General features: G+C 37.1%; 1 protein-coding gene across 1 annotated transcript; it reads left to right on the forward strand.

Moving 5' to 3' along the window:
• The first annotated feature begins 360 nt into the window (after nt 1-360).
• Nucleotides 361-3,965, forward strand: LOC139710631 (snaclec stejaggregin-A subunit alpha-like). The gene is made up of 3 exons (XM_071622554.1): nt 361-431; nt 1,178-1,329; nt 3,533-3,965. The coding sequence occupies exons 2-3, from the start codon at nt 1,202-1,204 to the stop codon at nt 3,963-3,965; spliced, it is 561 nt and encodes a 186-aa protein (XP_071478655.1). The 5' UTR covers nt 361-431; nt 1,178-1,201.
• The last annotated feature ends 16,722 nt before the right edge of the window (nt 3,966-20,687 follow it).

Below are 20,687 nucleotides of genomic sequence, written 5' to 3' on the forward strand. Positions count from 1 at the left end.
TTATCATTCGCATCTTCATTGATTGCATGTCAGCGATTTTACGAAGACGAACGTTGAAGTAGATGGAAAAAATCGATACGTCTATAAAGACTCAATACCTCGTTTATATTGTACACTTACTCAATCATTTACGAACGACTTGACCTTAACAAACATTATCTCTCTTGACTATGCAAGGATGAAAAACGAAATGACAGTTTGATCAAATTTTGTTCTTTCTACCCTCCTGTTTATGTAATAGTGGGTTTTTTTTTAATCTAACTACTCCTTTATTACATCGATTCTTGCCAGTTTTTTCCCTTCAGAGAAGACAGTTTCATTGATATATAATACGTAGAATGCGGATTCGAGGAGACCATACAGAGAGCTTAGCGGCTGAGGATCAAGAGATTTGGTTATTGTGGTTACTGATACCCGTTTAATATCAAAAGGTAAGTCACTTGACATCTTAACTAATCAGGCAATTCGCGAATTCGCGAATTCATTTTATCCAACCCAGCTTCCGTTATGAGCTTAGATTTTTTTTTTTACATGTTCCTTTCAGGAACTTTGACATTTTATTTGAACAATTTGACATTGCAAACTAAAAAAACAAACAAAACAAAACAGATATTTTAATGACGTTTCATATTTTCAAAGGATAGATAATTACTGCTCAACAGTGGACGTATGGAGGGATGGCTCACTTGTAAATGCAACAGCAGCCGCATCCGCACGTTGTCAGATCTAAAAGTAGCCCTCCACTCTTACCTCGTTAGGTACAAATAATGCCTCGGCATTGATTGAAAATAATTATTATCTGGTAAATATTATCAAAACATTGCTTTAAAATTGTTCAATCTTAATTAATACATGCTTCTGTGCATGCCAACTATAATACATTGCCGTTAGCAGAGAAAAGGGTAAGGTTTTTCGTATATAGCAAAGCAACTTTCTACGAATTTCGAACATGGCTGCTTTGAAAATATTATAATGCAATGAGACCATAATGTCGTATAGCATTTTCCTTTGCAAAATGAATTGAATAATATTCCCATTCAATTTTCAGAATTCCTAATAATCATATCCTTGCCGGATACAATGCTGTAGAGGACAGAATTAATTTAGTACTTTGCAAAACGTTTTTTTTTTTTTAATCAATTTATGTCTATATCCAATCGCCTTTATTCCACAGCAGCATTACGTCAACCATTAGAAAACTATGGTGTTGCGAGAGTATCTTATCGTCTCTCTGACGTTCCTCCTTTGCTGCGGGAGCGCCCTCTGTCGGACAGAGCAAATAAATAAGGACGCAGCGAGTGCTCTGTACACTCTCGCAGAAACCTGTTCGTACTGTAAGTTATCTGCAATTTCCTTCAAGTTTATGATAACGTCATTTTGTGGGGATATATATAAATATATGAAGGGTTTGTTTGCAAAAATCGATAAGTCCATTTTTGAAGATTTTGAAGTACGATCACTGTCATAAAGTACAAAATAATACCTTTTAAATGATATATTGGTCACTACATATAAAGGTATATTTTTGAAGTTATGGTCAAAAGAAGCAAAAATTTTCTTATTATTCTCATTATTTTTCTTGACCTTTAATCGCAAATATCTCCATTTGGCAAATATGGACTTATCGGTTTTTGCAAACAAACTCTTCATATATATATATATATATATATATATATATGTATATATATAAAGTTGTTCAAACAAGACTCCTTACATCTCCTCGGCCGTGCTTAGGCCGAACTACGTATCCCGATATTTTGACCTTTCTTTTGGACTTAGTGAGTTTTTCATGACATCATGCTTGATATGTTGAATTATGATGTTACTACTCTTTTTAATTTTTAAAATGAAAATCTGAAATACCAAGGTTATGGGGTAAAAATGAAGTCATTGAGCTGGCAGAACTACGTAACTTGATATAAGTATCAGGTATATAGGGCCTAACTGCTATAATTACGTAGTTTTGCCTGATCGTACTCCTTCATTGAGGCAGCTTGAGCGGCTGGCAGAACTAGGTATCTCAAGTTTTGGCGTGTTCTGTATGCAGACCTCTCTTCCTTCTTCTCTCCTCTTCCTTTCCTGTCTTTGTTCTTCGTAGACTTGTATTGTTATCGTCTTCTCTCTTCTCGATACTGTCTCACGTCTTCTATGTGTGTGGGTAATAATGAATGTGTGTACGAGTGTGTTGTCCTTGTCATATTTTCCCGGTACACGCGGTTCAATTAACAGTGTCTAGGCATTAGCATTGATACTTTATATTTTTTTTTTCAAGACATGTAAACTTTGTACTATGTTTTGATTTTCGTTGATTGGAAATAAACTATGATTGAATTGAATTGAATTGAATTGAATTGATTGAATTGAAAAGTTCCGATCCGTACGCAATCTTTGTACACAATCTACGAGAATTTCATGATAAGGCAGATCTACATCTTAAAAAAAAAATCGGAAATTCTCCAAATATGTGGCAATGAGCATGTATTTTGAGTTAGATAAAAGATATAAGCTTCTTTTTTGTTATAGAACACAATTTCAAGTTATGTTAATCATTCTATGTAAAACGGCAGACGTCTAAACTTTAAACGTGAATATCTCGAAATCGCTTCAAACGAGATGAGAGAAACGAAAAGGGGCTTAAGACATAACTGATCATTCTACTGCCCCCCCCCCCCCCAAAAAAAAGGGTAGAAAAACCGCTGAAAACACACTTTCCATTTTATATCATGATATCAAACTAAAGAATATTGTAGAAGAAGGATATATATTTCAGAAAATATAAGAAATACTAAACATTGGCTTGGATGACCCATTTCACCTTTTTGAGTCCTCACGTAAAATATAAAGGTGCGACTTTTTGTCCATTTTTTTTTTTGTGTGTGATATGGGTACGATCACATTATATTATCACATAGAGTATATTTCTGTCCTTTTGTTATGGATAACCGATATAACCATCTCTTTTTTGTGCATGTTTATTTTTTTTTTTATTGTAGTAAACATTTCTTATTTTGATTAAAAAATGGACTGGACACAGGGTCCACAGGAGACATAAAAACTACGCCCTCTTAGGTCTATTTGATGTAGACTGGAAGCGTCAAGCCGATCATGTACCGGTAATAGAAAAGTTGTTGTCAAAATCTTAAATGTAAACAAATATCTCCTTCTCAGCACGTGCTCAGGTATAAAAGAAAAGAAAGAACAGCGAAATCTCTTTTTTTTATATGTTTATATGTTCACTTTTCTTCCTTACAGAATACAACACAAGGGAACGACTTTCATAACTTAAATAACATTTTCGGATTGTTCATGATTTTTTTTTTTCATTAAATTCTAAGAAAACTTATACATCCTCACGAAATACAAAAACAACAAAAGCCTTATTACATTCGTTGTGTTAACCAGTGTGAATGCATATTCACAAAAGACCAAAGTTTCATGTGATTAGCTGTAATAATACATTTATGGGAGAAATACTTTATTAAGACTTACGAGTGCATTATATCCTAAAACAATTGCCCCTTCCTTTGCTTCTTGCATTCAATTGCCCCAATGGATGGCCGGCTCGGGCACCTGGGCGACAGTCTTGTTACATTTACCGGAGCGACTCTAAGACCTGGACCAGCGCAAGGGATACCTGCTCGGGTCTCGGCGGGCATCTCATCTCGCTGGACTCGTTGACAGAGATGGCCACGGTACGGGACTTTCTCAAGTCCGAGTACGGCAAATCCAGCATGCCATGGGTCTGGACCGGGCTGAACGATAGATCCAAAGAAGGCCAGTACAAGTGGACCGGTTTCGGCGGGTCGCTTAGCAAGTCCAGTAATATGTGGAACTCGGGAGAGCCGAATAACCACAAGGACTGGTGGGGACCGGACGAGGACTGCGGGGAATTCAACGGCTACAAGCTCAATGATCTCAACTGTGACGAAAAGCGACCTTTCGTCTGTGAGTTCATCCCACAGTAAACGCGTCTTTTTCTTCATCGAATCTCGGATGAACTCGCGAATTAATAACAATTGCATTCCAGATTTCACCAGTTCTATAGTTCTAGACTGTAGGGATTCCAATGATTCAAAACATAGAATAAGTATAAGTAAACATAGAGTAAGTTGAATTTTGTTCAAACCTACCTATAAGAGAGAAATTGAAGAAATTTGAAAATCCTAGCATTGATATACGAATGAGGTGAACCGTATGGAGAGTTATAGATAAAGCTCATAATGATCTTTTAAAAAAAGAACATTCATCTAATCATTTCCTGAAAAATAAAAACACCAATCGACAAAAAAAAAATACAAACAAAAAGCAGAGTTTGTTAACATTCAACCCCTGTGAAATCAATTTTGAAGAAAATGCACATGTCGATATTTTTGCATCTAACCTACCTCATTTCTCAGCATTCTTCCTGCCTTTAATTTGTAGGACTCAAAGAGAGTAACATAATTGTAAATCATTAGTATGTCTTTGCTATCCCTAAATCCCTTGATGGATATGTTATCTCTACGACAAATACTGTCTTGTGAAATCTGTGAGAATTGCAGCGTCAAGAATAATGTTAAATAAAGTTCCTTATCCTTTTAATGAATGAAATTAGGATTCATGACTCGACTATTGAAAATTGCTGTTTTATTTGCTTGTCCAAAATGCCACTTGCCTGTTTTACAGAAACTTTGCGGAACTATACCGGAATTCACTGGCACTTTGACGAAAAAGGAAATTTAGAAATCAAACAGCTCGTACTGCACATAGAAATGCATTATTGTAAGTCTGTTTGGTTTAAATGGGTAAGGATATGAAGGGTATAAAGGGTAAACAATATTAATAAACTTTATGAAATAAATTATGATTTATACTATTCATCAAAATAAATTGAAAATGAACAGAACTGTGCTTTTGGTTTCGTAAGTTTTATTTTCCTCCAAAGTATTCAGGGAAACTAGACCCAATGGTAATTCGAGTGTTTTACTCTAATCTTGTTCAAAATCGTATAGTATTCCATGAAACAAATCGATAAGCAATACATTCAAACATCTACAAGCTCAAGAGCTGCAAAAATACATGGATGTATTAATAATATCATAATCATATCATTACGTGACAATTAATAAATAGCATGGTTTCATCTCTGGCTGTTGAAAAATCATACATCTCACACGTGCAGTGTGTGTGTGTGTGTGTGTGTGTGTGTGTGTGTGTTTATGTCTATTGTACAAGCCTGACTGGTAGATAGCAATATATTATTGCTTAGTCGATTAGAAAGACTCAGCCATTCCCATTCAATAGGAAGTAAGAGTGTGTATGAAGCATGTGAGGAAAAAAAAGAAACAACAACGTCTGATTAGTGATATATCTTACATTTTACAGACTAATAAAAACAAAAGAAAACAAACACCCGTTTGGGACGAACGGGATTGTGTTAGATAAGAAAAATGCACACAGTGATGTATTTGAGGTAAGAATGTTTGAGCATGAGGTGATTTGTCGTAGAAGTAACTTGATGTGTACGTGTTGTTTTTTTTTTTTTGTGTGTGTGTGCTTGTGTTTATGTGTGTGCCAACATGGGGTCAGAAATCCCAATGGATTTTTGAGCGGTGCTTTTACGTCCCAAATGGTTTAATTTTCTTCTATTTTATTTGCCAAGTTAATCGCAAATTATGTAATTAAATAAAGACTTTTCAGATACTGCGACTTATGTTTTATGTTATTTTTGTTTTGTTTTATTTTGTTGTTGTTGTTGTTGTTTTTTTTTTTTGTTGTTGTTGCATAGGACAGTAAATTAGGCATATTGAGAAGATCATTATTTTTCTTTTTCAGGTGAACGTAATTACATTGGGAGAAAAAGCCCCGAAGGCAAATTTCCAACAAAACAGCTCTATGAAATTTTGAAATGCATTCCATTTTTATTGTTCTGTACGCCTAAAAAAAAAATGAATGTATAATGTCGGAAATATTGTTATTATGTAATTACTACACAAATAAAATCTTCACTGATATGTAAAGAGACAACAGTGGGTTTAACCTGAACGTGTACATTATGTGTGTTCATTACATATACACGCACACACAGACACACACACACACACACACACACACACACACACACACACACAAGTATAATACTAATTATATATATATATATATATATATATATATATATATATTATCAATAGAAATTGATAATTGTCCTAAATATTTCATTTTTATTTTCGTTTCATTTCAGTTAATTTTCGACTGAAGTATGACATTTGCATTTAAACAAAATAAAATACAATGTGACTTTTGCATATTCAACTGAGATTTGAATGCACTCCATATTTTTGTTATAGGATTGTTTTGTTTTGTTTTTTTACAATGAAACAAGACACTCTCTTAAAAAACGAGGTGCATGCATGGGCAAACTGTAACTGAGTCGTAACAAAGAAATAATAGTCCGAAATGGAGTGCATTCCTAAAAAGCCTATGATAGCTTGTAGGATGCAGCACCCTAGTGAGTAGTGACTTGTAGTTATAATCAAACGATAAGACATCTTGCTTGGGTAACAGAGAGAATATGCAATATATCATACCCAGTTGAGCTTATTATCAAGAAACAAAGCTAGGAAATTAATTGTGGAAGCTTCTCCCCTAATGGCTGTATTTTCCGGGAAAATGTTCCGCGGTAATTTTCCGAAGAATTACTGAAAATCACACATTCATTTTTTTTTTTAGATAAATTGACAATTTCTTAGCTCTTATCCAGTAGAGTGATTTAATCAACTCAATATTCAAAAGTATCAATCAATAATTCAGGATCAGAGCAAAAACAAACAAACAAACAAACAAAAAACATCTGAATATTCTTCTACAATGCATGAGTTAAAATGTCTCAAGTAAAAAAAAAAAAATCTTGGGACACATGAAATATTAGAATATCTTTCTCATTTTGAGAAATCCCCCAAAGTGACGTGTATGTTAATGATGATGATAACAATAATAATAATAATAATAATAATAATAATAATAATAATGCTAACAATAATGTGAATAGTTTGTTTGCAAAAACCGATAAGTCCATATTTGCCAAATGGAGATATTTGCGATTAAAGGTCAAGAAAAATAAAAAGAATAATAAGAAATGTTTTGCTTCTTTTGACCATAACTTCAAACATGTACCTTTATATGTAGTGACCAATATATCATTTAAAAGGTATTATTTTGTACTTTATGACAGAGACCACACTTCAAAATCTTCAAAAATGGACTTATCGGTTTTTGCAAACAAACTCTTCATGTCTTATTTACCGAGGTTAGCCTCTTCAGTGCTCCCACTGCTCTACCAGAGGGCCTTGCCATTATTATTACCCAAGCGTTGCCAGGTACCTATGTATATACCTTTTGTTCACTTTATTACGTGTGTGTGTGTGTGTGTGTGTGTGTGTGTGAGTGTATGCGCGCGCATGCTCTCGCGTTTGTGTCAACAAACCATTTAGAAATCAAGAATGGAAATGATTACATCACTGGCAGTGGTAACTGTTATTATCATGGTTTAATACTTCAAGATTGTAATATTTGTCTCTGATACATTGTCTTATACTGTATTGTGTGTTCATGACATATTTTTAGCACACTGCTGCAAACAACATAATTATTTCACAACACACATAAGAAATGCACCATAAAAAGAGTTTACAGGGCAAAACAGGGTCAGCAGTGTTTTTTTTTTTAATATTTTTGTTTGTCTATAAACGTTGGTGACATACATCTCACATTAAAGTAGTTTATGCGTGTCGTAAAATTTGAATGTCTGACATGTTTACATTTTTGCTCTACCCGCATATATTGAGAAAATAATGCGTTATTACAGTGACAGGCTTTTATCTTTCCAGTGGATGTGCTGGTAGATTGTTGAAGACACGGCTCGCCAGTATAAAATCTGTCGTAAAATCAAGACATGACAAAGATATGTTGAGCGTACAGGAGGGGGGAGGAGGGGGAAAGGAGGGGAGGGGGAGGGATTTGAATAGATAAATCAATAGACACCAGCAGAGCTTGTATGGGATGAATTTTTTCCATTGACTTGTGTGCATTACATCCATAGTCTATAGGGCTCACAAGGGTAAATATTTCCCCATAGAGACGTGTGTTTCAATTCAAAAAAAAAATCTGTAAAATAGCTAGGGGAAATGAGGTGTTTCGTCTTCATTAACCTGAAAAGGTGATATATATATATATATATATATATATATATATATATATGTATGTATATACACTCTTTCATTTATCAAATTTCAAGGGGGGGGGGGGTCTTCGGCTCAAACTCTGTCCAAGGGTTCGCAAAAGCAGACTAAGTGTTCTTTCCACTCAAAAGAACAAAAACAAAACAACAACAACAACATCAAAAAGGGAAAAACACACACACACATATCAAAACCAACAAAAAGTCGCCAGACATGGATATTTAGTTAAAGACAGATTCAGAAAGAGCAGTGATTTTTTTCATTTTTTTTTTAAATGATGCATCAATCAATACAAATGGCATATCATTACCTATCCAAATATTGGAAAGAAAACACACACTCTGGAAAAGTGTGAACAGAGAAAATTGGCTTTTGAAGTACAGTGTCTACTAAAGCGGTTAATCTTATACCAAACTATGCTAGCTGAGCGATGAATGGGTAAAAAGAAAAAAGATGTTAACCACAGCAAAAACCACAATGAATTATCATTGGATTAAACTTAAATTGAGCACGCTATATTAACACATTCTGTCCGTAATTAATGCCAGCTTTCAAAGCAGTAGCATAATCCTTTCAAAAGTTATTAGAGTTGAAAACGAAGAGTGTGCGAGGGATTTTCAAAGAATAAAAAAGAGGCCTCTGAAGTATGCATAATCTCAATACTTTACGAAAAAACAAGATTGTAGAAAAGGTGATGGAAACGCACTTTCCCAATCATCTTATGATCCCAAACTGGGGAATAACGTGGAAGAAGAATAGCTCTTTCGCGAAATAATTATGAAGAACTCAAGATTGACTTCTTTTGATCAGTTTCACCTTTCAGACTTCTCACATAAAACTGGATATTTTTGTTCGTTTTGTTTTTCACGGTCACATATTTCCTGTTAATTTATACCCAATCTAATCTAATTTCTTCAAATTCCATGAAAAAAAAAAGGTTTCATTTACCAACCAAGATGCAGTTTGTAGAGAAATTCATACTCAATATCTTCAGGTATTCAATTTTTTTTTTTTTTTTTTTTGCCAAACTGCATTTCTGATTTCAAATCAATTTTTTCTTCATTTATTTAAGTATCGTTGGTACGATTTTGTGATACGGACATGGATATTCCATTATATTTTCATTTTCATTTCATTTCATTTCATTTATCTTATGTTCATATTTCTCAACGAATAAAAGAATACATAAAATGTACCAAAATTGAATGATACATGATATCCAGCAAGGAGACATACATAGAATACGGCAAACATATAAAACATGGTCGATCTGTATAAGTTAGACTATGGGAATGAATGTTAAAGAAAAATTAAGGAACCTACTAAACAGCAAGCGTAAGGAACGTAAATCCCAATTAATCTACAGAAGTGAGCCCTATTAGCATGTAGGCTGCAGCGCCAGCGTCGCGACTACTGCGTGCTAATCTAAATAATCGTGTATGACAGTACGCTTCTGGAGGCTACCCAGTTTTCGTCCATCCCGAGATGAAAGTGTGTGTGTGTATGACATTGTCAAGCAAACGGTTTATAGGTAATGTCTACTGTTCCCAATACCGGGAGAAAGTGAGGTAATGTAGGCTTTAGAATAATAGTTCACCCTCAAATTAAAAGACTAATGCTATCCGGAGAATTTGTTTGAAAAATTCATGAACTTGTGCAAATAAAGACGATTTTGATTCTTACATTCTCCAGTCGATGGACGGCGGGGACGAATTTCAATGACAATCGACGATTTTGAATGCGATGTCTTTGAAAATGGTTGGCGAAAAACGAATAAAAATGACGATTGACTATAAAATTGAAGTTAGGATTTGCATTCTGGGAGTTTCTCGGGACGAATTTGAATGAAAACTCTTTGAAATTGCATTAAAAAAGTGGGAAAATAGACGGGAAAACCTATCAGGGTTGGATTCCTTGCTAAATAGTGAAAGCTTTTGACTACTGTCATGCAGATTTCTACGCAGAAGAATGCTACGAGAATACATGCCCCCCCCCCCCCCCCCGCATACATGCCCCCCCCCCCCCCCCCCCCCACCCCGGCCTGCCGTAAACCCAGTTACGCCTATGTGTAAACGTGTTTTGTTGCACGCGTCGGTCCTTGTGAATAGAATATACTCCCAATAATGATATGCATGTCACAATGACATACTGGTAGGTTTGACACGTTCCTATGCTGGTTTTATGTTCCAAGGTGCCATTAATGTTCTTGTTAAAAAATGTATTAGTTATATAACCTGTTCAAGGGTCCTTTGAATTCTTCGGGTGGTCATAATGATTTAACTGTCTGAGAAGGTGGCGGGCATTGATTATAATCTTGGTAAAGAACATCATTTCCGTCATATCAAGTCAATCAAGTCAATGAGAAACGTGTAGCTGCAGGAGAAGGGTAAGTTGAAAGAACTGATTTCTATCATTGTCACTGGTATATCTTATTTCCGTTGATCTGTGTTATTATGATACGTTCCTTTGTTTGTTCTGTTGATCGCTCCATTTTCTTTGTAGCAACAGTCTGAACAATATCTGGCTGCTTCCGGATTATGATGGTATATTTTATGAGGGATATTATGTGAACCTCCATCACAAAACCAACAAAAAAGTCGCTAGACTTGAATTTCTAGTCAAGAGCAGTTAATCTGAAAGAGCAGACTAAGATTTGAAACGATGTATAAATCAATTTAAATGGACTCTCCTTTCCTATTGGAAAGAAAGCACACACTCTTGAAAAGTGTGATCAGAGTAGAGAGGCTCTGAGGTACAGGTTCTATTCAAGCGCTTAACCTTTACCAAGCCGTGGTAGCTGTGCAATGGAAGAGGAAAACGCATGATGTAAACCAATGAAGGGATTATCATATTGTACTGAAATTGAGTATGCGTCATTGATACATTATATTTACGTTGACGTTTTCAGCAGTACCGGGATTTTGTTTTCAAAAGTTATTGGAATTGAAAGTAAATAGTATATATGGACATTGCTTTTTTTTTCGAAATGAAAAGAGGACTCTATTAGAAACACCTAATCAAACTATTCTACCAAAACGTGTTTGAGAAAACTGCTACAAACACAAGAAAATATGAAAAACTTAAGATTGGTTTAATGGATCCATTTCACTTATTTTCAGTATTGACACGAAATTAATGCGAGCGACTACTTGTTGGTTTTGTGATGCACGGTCACAGAATATAGTCCATGGTCCTTCGGGGATACTTTGAAAAATGATTATTGTCTATTTTTTCTGATCTTCACGTTATATGTTCATGAAAATAAGGGGGGAATTGAATGACAATTATTCCTTTCAAGTGCATAAGATTTACAAGGAACGATGAGATGAAACAAAATGTTTTATACGTAGCACGAAGTGTATGCCTTTGATTTGTATATTATGGAGCAGTCAAAAATGGAGGTAGGCCTACAAATTTCTATAATTGTATTCTCCTTTAACTTCCTTTATTTCTCATGATTCATCAAAAGAAAAGTGTGGGAACGAATGATGTTGTTGAGCAAAATGATCACTTTGTGTTCCTCTTGTTAAAAACTGCTTTCTTTTAAGAACTGTAGTTGTTCTTGGATTTTTATATTCTGTTTTTACCAAGAAATGTGTACGAACATCACGTAAGCGAGTTAGTCTGAGATATGTCCTGCTGCACTGTCTTGACGTTATATTTTCTTAGTTGAAAATGATATTTCTTCATGCTTTTTCTGCTTGTTTCTAGATGTCATCAGAAGAATTTACATAGACGACAAAAATGTGGTCATTGCTAAAGTTATGCCTCGTCCTTTTTGCGTGGAATATTCAAGGTAAGAAACAGATTATGCTCGTCTCTACGCATATAATAACACAAGCAATATTTAAAACAATGATAATAATGAAAACAATGAAAACAATGACAATAACAATATTCTCTTCCAATGTCAGTTCAATTCATTATTGCAGCATTCGATGTTACAACATTAATCCTAAATTATGTTTTTTGGAAATTAAAGGAGGGGGGGGGGCGCACCGGGCGCAACTGCTGGCAATTACTGGCTTCAACTTAAGGAGAATGGGATAACGATTAAATGCGAGCGAGCAAAGCGAGCGAGTTTGAAAATTTTGACATTACGGTCCAAAAACTACCGTTTGTAGCTATATTTTTTTCGCTTTGGAAATTAAGGGGAACACCGGGCGCAACTGCTGGCAATTACTCGAAGCAACATCAGGAAAATGGCAAAACGATTAAATGTGAGCGAGCGGAGCGAGCAAGATTACAATTTTGACATTTTACAGTCCCAAAACAGCAGTTTCTAGCTATATCTTTTCGCTTTGGAAATTAAGAGGGGGTCGCACCGGGCGCAACTGGCAGTAACTTTAGGAGAATGGCATAACGATTAAATGCGAGCGACCTTAAAATTTTGGCATTTTACAGTTAAAAAACTGCCGTTTGTAGCTACGTATACTTTTTTCGCTTGGGAAATTAAGGGGGCGCACCGGGTGCAACTGCTGGCAATTACTGGCAGCAACATCAGGAGAATGACATAACGATTCAATGCGAGCGAGCGGAGCGAGCGAGATTAAAATTTTGACATTTTACAGTCCCAAAACTGCAGTTTCTAGCTTGAAAAGTTTGAAAAAAAATATGACATTTTACAGTACAAAAACTGCCGTTTGTAGCTATATTTTTTTCGCGTTGGAAATTAAGGGGGGGGGGGGCGCACGGGGCGCAACTGCTGGCAATTGAAGCAACATCAGGAGAATGGCACAACGATTAAATGCGAGCGAGCGGAGCGAGCGAGATTAAAATTTTGACATTTTACAGTCCCAAAACTGCAGTTTCTAGCTATATCTTTTCGCTTTGGAAATTAAGAGGGAGTCGCATCGGGCGCAATTGCTGGCAAGTACTGTCAGTAACTTTAGGAGAATGGCATAACGATTAAATGCGAGCGACCTTAAAATTTTGACATTTTACAGTTAAAAAACTGCCGTTTGTAGCTATATTTTTTCGCTGTGGAAATTAAGGGGGCGCACCGGGTGCAACTGCTGGCAATTACTCGAAGCGACATCAGAAGAATGGCAAAACGATTAAATGCGACCGAAGCGAGCCAGCGAGATTAAGATTTTGACCTTTTACAGTCCCAAAACTGCAGTTTCCAGCTATATCTTTTCGCTTTGGAAATTAAGAGGGGCGCACCGGGTGCAAAGGCAGCTGGCAATTACTGGCAGCAACATCAAGAGGATGACATAATGATTAAATGCGAGCGAGCGAAGCCAGCGAGTTTGAAAAAATGACATTTTACAGTCCAAAAACTTCCGTTTGTAGCCTATTATTTGTTCGCTTTGGAAATTAAGGGGGGGGGGGGCACCGGGCGCAACTGTGGTAATTCCTGGCAGCAACATCAGGAGAATGGCATAGCGATTAAATGCGAGCGAACAGAGCGAGCGAAATTGAAAATTTTGACATTTTACAGTCCAAAAACTGCCGTTTGTAGCTATATTGTTTAGCTTTGGAAAATAAGCGTCCCCCCCCCCCCCCCCCCCGGATTCGCTACTGGTAGTCAAGGGTGTCGGTTTATATTCATGATTGGGGGAGGTATGACCAGCGAGGGGGCGTCGAATTGACAAAGCGGGGAAGGATGTCCAAAATCTGCACTTTATAGAGCTTTCCCTTTTGTGTGTGTGTGTGTGTGTGTGTGCTTTATATACATGGAAAAGTTAGGAAATAGCTCAGGTCAAGTCTTATTGTTGGCAATGCAAGGCATTTTGATATAGACTAGTATGTAAAAGCAACACTGCAAAATCAATGATCTAGCTTTGATATAACGAAGCGTAAGGTATAAGGTGTACATTCTACATCACATTGCGCAACATTGCAGCGACTCTTTGCAGTTCGGATGTTCTGAGTATACACTGCGCACATTCTGCTTATATTCAAAATGCCTGCCAGGAATCACGCTGAATGACAATCTGTTGCCGGCTTCGGGCTTTTTGAACAATGTTTCACACTATACCTCTTTTATTATGGTTAAAAGAAGTCTTAAATATCTTATTTCTTGATCACCCTTTTGATAAATCCTAATTACCCCCGGAAGTGCCTGAAATGAATGAGTTAAAGATAATAAAAAGTTTTGGTACCTCAAAAGTTTCCTTGAATTTCCTTGTCTTAGTTTGTGTTTCAGGTTAAAGTACCTTTCATATAACTAACACTGTGAGACTTACTCGCCCCAGAGTGCTCTCATGTCTTAGTATTCATGCAATAAACTGCGACCAGCAGCCCCATACGCATAGCGACCAGCAGTCCCATACGCATAGCGTAATCGGGCTTCGCATTGTAGCATTCAGGATCATGACAGATTTAGTATCGCAGGATAAATGTCAACTTAAAATCCCAAAAATTCTTCAATTTGAAGACTTACCAATTAAGGTGAAGTATTGAAAACAGGCTTCGAACAACGTTTGGTTCTGCCAATAGTCCCTTTCTTTTCGAATTGATGACTGAATGTGACTCGGTCGAGAGGACCTTCAACTTAATCGGTAAGTCTTCAAATCGAAGAAATTTTTGGATTTTAAGTTGACATTTACCCGCGATACTAATTCTGTCATGATCCTGAATGCTACAATGCGAAGCCCCATTACGCTATGCGTATGGGGCTGCTGGTCGCAGTTAGCTATGCGTACAATGGGCTGCACGCTGCTGGTCGCAGTCAGTGGTTTCGTACAATATTTATCGACGCTGTACGGCGACGGCTCTGGTACGAAACCATTATTGCTAAGACATGAGAGCACTTTGGGGCGAGTAATTCTCACAGGCAACGTACTTTAACGTGAAACACAAACCAAGACAAGGAAATTCAGGGAAACTTTTGAGGTACCAAAACTTTTTATTATCTTTAAATTTTATATTCATGTAAGAATGACGGACTTGGGCCATTCTTACATGTACATTCATATAATAGCGCCCTCTCTCATCCTTCTCTCATCTCTATAGCAGAATACCATGTATATGAATCAAAGAACGACCCAATTCCATATGAATCAAAGAACGACCCAAGTCCACCACACAAAATGGCCTCTCCACAATTAATGTAAATGTTAATTGTCATAATAATATATGTTTTGATTTGTATATACAATGTTGCCTTCCCATCACAGTTAAATAGAATATTATTGGACAAATAAAAAAGGTATGATTTTTTATTTTATTTTTTTTTTTTAGTTTACTCGAAATAGTCTTCCATGGACTTGGGTCGTTCTTATATTCATATACTCAATTAATTCTCGCTATCGCCAATGACGTAAAAAGTACCCGCGGATGTGGCTTTTTCGTCAAGATTTAGTGCACTTGGTAGCAAGGGCACTTCCGGCGCGGGTCATAATTTGCACAACGCTAGCGTGCGCGTACGTGTACCTTACCTATAGCGCAGCGCCGACACCGTACAGTAGGCCGTTGTACCGCCCGAGCCAGCGAGTGGCCAGGCCTGTCATACTCGTACACTGTAGTCCCCGCCGCCGGCGGCCGGCCTTGCATTAGCATGCACCACTGCTGCACGCAGCGCATAAGCTAACACATACCGGTACGGCGTACATCACAGATCAGTCATCTCTGCATACCCTGAAAATATGCTGGAAAATATTCACCCACCTGGATATACAGTATATCGTTATGGAATGCCCATCTTTTTTTTTAATTTGTTCTCTGTCGAAATGTCGCGAACACAAACGGGAACGAACAGTGATCTCGAACTGATCCCGGCTCCGAAGCAATTTCTTCCAAGTAAGTACGTACAATGTACGTAGGCCTACTACCTAGTGCTACTTATACTACCACTATAGTAAGTCGCGCGTGCATGTACTGCGCTGTGGAGTCACCCGCAAACTTCACCCACGCGGCCACGTCACGTCTCGCATGCCAGTAAGGGTCCTATTTCTGCAGATTTTTTTCATTTATTGTCGTGCGAACAACACATGGCAGCTTCGCAGCAACAACCAATAGTCGTATTAACAGCAATTTCTTCAGAATGGAGAATTTTCAAATCATATTAACCCGTTGAGGACGAGTCCCGAGTATACTCGGGCAGGTGTCTATGGGAAATGCGTGCTGTAGCAAAATCAGTCCGTCCTCAACGGGTTAAAGCTGTAATTCAAGTCGAGAAAACCGGAAGTACACGTAGAATACAGTCGGTTGTGTGTGTAAATAGCATTAGTCACGTATCACGCGCGTACGAACGGAAGTGACTTTGCTACCTGACTATCCCATAATGCACCGTAAATGACGCTTTAATCAACATCCGGGTACTTTTTACGTCATTGGCGATAGCGAGAATTCACGCATGTGTAACGTATAATTACCTTCGAGTATTGCTGCATTAAATCAAATAGGATATTAATGAACCTGTAGTCATGAAATTGTATTCCCTTTTCTCCTAGTGGTTTTCACCATGCCCGGAGATACTGTGTTCATTGTCGACCGCGGGAAGAATTCCATTTACAAAGCCAAAACCGAGGACGGGGTAATGCTGACGGACCTCATCTACTCAAGAGTACCCGGGGAATTCGTGAACCCCTCGTTAGTATCCTACGATCGGAAGGAGAACAGCATCATTTGGAGCAACGAGTCTAGCCTCTCTGCCTCGTCACTGAGCGGTGACACTTCGAGGACTTTGGCGAACAACTTCAGTTAGTGGTGAATCATGACAAGCAGGTTGACAAGTGTGTGTGTGTGTGTATGTGTGTGTGTGTGTGTGTGTGTGTGTGTGTGTGTGTCTGTGTGTGCCTGTGTGCGTGGCGTGTATGTCTGTCTAGACTGTCTGTGTGTATGCCTGTCATAAATTTCATGAAATGTTTCATCGTAAAATGAGTTAGGTCTATTCGCATTTTCTTTACTTCAGATTAGAGATTTTGCGATCTATTTGCAAATATAACATGCCAAGAAAAGGAGGAATGATTATACTATATAAATATGTACATATAGAGAGAGTGTGAAATGTGTGTCTTCAGTCGCTAAACCCCTGGGTCGACGCATCTTAGTAGTGTGTATAACGACAGTAAAGAAGAGGCGGTAGACGTAGCTTTTGAATTCCTCACAATTTGATTTTACTTCTCGAGCTTCCGGGTCCTGCCCTTTATCAAGACCGAGGACAAATCAGACAAAATACAGAACATTGTCGTCATTATTTCCGCTATTGTCGTGATCATTATTATTTTTTAGTTTATGATATCCATGTTCTGTATTTTGTTCGATTTGTCCTCAGTCTTGATAAAGGGCAGGGCCCGAACGGAAAAGGTTTTATTTTGCTGTATTCGATAATAGACAAAGTATTCGATAATAGACAAAGTATTCGATAATAGACAAAGTATTCGATAATAGACATTATATAATATTTTACAGTACCCATTAGAATTGTATGCTGCTTAACATTTCATTGAGTGGTTTCTAAATACGTCGCAAAACGTTAGAAGCTGAAGCCTCATTTCAACCAATACTATACTAGCCATGACTGAAAAGAATGGAGCCCCCGCCCAAGGAAAAAAAAAAATGAAAAGAAAAAAAAAAGATGAGCATTCTAACTTGGGCTGGATTCGAATTCAACACAGATGGAAGGCGGTGCGAATTTACGTCAATGTATAGCAGGCCAGTGTGTCAATCAGATGCAATAAAATGATGATGACGTTGAAAAAGATACTGACGCTTAGATAAGTGTAAAAGCTGTTTCTTGTTCATGCAAAGCAATTCAGACCATTATTTATTGTTGCTGCTGTTGTTGTTGTTGTTGGTACTTATGAAAAGTACATCGATACCTTAACATTCGTCGTAAGTTTTGTGCCGAAATTTGGTACTAAAAAGGTATGAAAAATACATCAATATTGTCACATTCGTCGTAAGTGTTTTGCCGAAAACCAAACTTCAATCAATTTTCTTTCTCGTTATTTCCCTTTATAGCAACCTCGACTATGGCAAGTAATATACCTGAACGCATGGTTTACTGGTTCGATTCAACGAAGCTACTTTTTAGGTCCATTAGCTTTGATGGAGAGGCTAATAGCTTGTCATGGGGGACCACTGGCGACGCCTACGCGCTAAACGTTGATGCGGCAAAAAAGTGAGAGACTAAGAATAATACACATAATTAACCCTTTATCCTTCAACCTCCATTTTGCAAGGACAAGAAAGGATGAGACATTTGACTTACGTCCTTCAGAAGGCATGAAAGTTGATATTACCTTTAACATAATGCAGGTAATAAGTTGAAGGAGTATTCTATGAACACTTCCTGTTGGGGGTTAAATGTTGTGTGAGTGTATTTGTTTCATGTGTTTCGTATCAATAAGCAAAAATTTAAATGTGAATTAATAGATTACGGTAGCTTTTTCTTTCCATATGAAGCGACGACGACATGATTTTCTATACATTGAACATTCATAATATTGTTCGACAGATTATTTTCCTTAATCCTACCTTTGTACGTTGAGGAATAATGTTCCAGCAAGGACGTTTATGAGATAGAGTTGCAACGGCCTTCTTTACTTTGAACCCATGTCGCCTCTAAAAATATTTTAAGCATGGACCAAACTGGATCGGCCTCATAGATAGGAGGGAATTTAATGTATTACTCTTAAAAGATGTCGCCCACATAATGACAAAGACACGACGATGCACAAGTAGATATTGCCCAAAGATGGATGACATAAGACAATGTCAAAACAATTGAATTGGACATGACTGAACGCCAGTCTGACATTTCGATTTATGAAGAACTATTTGTGAAAGAGCGGGTCTTCTTTGACATCATGCTAAAATTTGGTATGATAAAACGGGCAGGAAAGTGTTTTTTTTTAGCAGTTTTTATCTCGAACATTTTTGGTAGAATAGTGTGATTAGGTGTGTCTTTAGAATCCCTTTTTCATTTCTGGAAAACCTTGTCCACACTCTTCACTTTCAACTCTAATAACTTTCGAAAAGATAGTGCTACTGCTTTGAAAGTTGGCATTAATTATGGACAGAATGTGTTAATGAGGCATGCTTAATTTCAGTTTAATCTAATAATCCCTTCATTGTTGTTACTCCATGGTGGTTTACTTCCTGTTTTTTGTCCCATTCATCGCACAGCCAGCACGGTTTGGTAAAGATTAAGCGCTTGAATAGACACTGTACTTCAGAGCCTCTTTTCTCAGTTCACACTTTTCCTGAGTTTGTGCTTTCTTTCCAATATTTAGATAGGTTAGGAGAGTCCATTTGATTTGAGTTATACATCATTTTAAAGCTTAAAGTCTGCTCTTTCAGAATATGGTCTTAACTAAAAATTCATGTCTGGCGACTTTTTGTTTCTTTTGAGATGCAGGGTCACATGATGATTATACCATGCCACTTTCACTTGTCGGACTATGCGGAACGGAAGTTTCCGGTAGAGAACATTTTCTCACAGATTCGCAAAAACATCTCTAAAATTGCATGTCTGTACATATTTCAAAAACAGAGTGTTCCCAGGAGACTGACTACTGTTTGAAAAAAAAGTCAACCTTGCTTTACGTTTTTCTCGCATAAGTCCAATAAACACCCCAGTCACATGTCTCGTCAAATTCTCTTCTCTTTACATGAGTCGTTTCTTCTCTAGGTCGAAGCTATTTCTTCAGTCCCCCAAAATAGATTCGACCTGGGCAAGGTTGACTATTAAAGCCTGACCAAACTTCACCTCTTGAGCTTCATTAGTCCCCGACAATAGGGGGAAAAAGTGGCTTCTTGAACCCTCCTCGTCACCTTTAAAACTACGTATTGAAATTGTATGAATTTGTATGAATTGTATGAAATTGTATGAATCGTATGAATTTGTAGGATGAAATGTAGGCCCTTTTGCGTGAAAAAAAAAATCAATACAGAAAAAAAATCATCTGCCTGATTTTAAACTTTGGGGTATATAGGAAAAAAACAACACATGATTTCAACTCTGTGCAATAAATGATCCTGTGTACACACTTTCGCCTATATAGCTACCTGTGGTGGTCTGCGGATTTCCAAATCATGCGGGCGAGACTGGACGGTAGTGAGCAAACAGCGATCGTCAGCGATTCTCTAACTATCGTCACTACACTTTACTACGACGAAACAGGTTTATAGTTGTTGTCTTCAATCTATCTCTGTCTTTTCCCTCTTTCCTTACGCCTTTGTTTGTACAAATTAATGGTAGCCTATGAGACGTAATTTTCACTACAACAGTTCGCAAGTTTTAGTCAGGTCTTCTCTAGTTTGCAATGCATTATCAACGCATCGTAAATAATGTGTATCGGAAAAGGGAGAATCGTGTTTAAATGTGCCTGATAGGAAACTGAATTAACTTGAGGTGCATCGAAAGTTTTAACACATTTTTGACTGTTTAATCTCAGACCTGTCCGTTCCATAATCATTAGACTGAATTCATACACAATTGTAACTTACGGTGAAAAAGTTAGCATAAAGCATTGAATATACTTTGTAAGAATATGGCTGAACATTATTGTGATACAC

Source organism: Diadema antillarum, unplaced genomic scaffold (assembly GCF_040938485.1).
Source record: "Diadema antillarum isolate AM-2024a unplaced genomic scaffold, OU_Dant_1.0 seq00001549_RagTag, whole genome shotgun sequence".
In the NCBI taxonomy this organism is placed as follows: Eukaryota; Metazoa; Echinodermata; class Echinoidea; order Diadematoida; family Diadematidae; genus Diadema; species Diadema antillarum.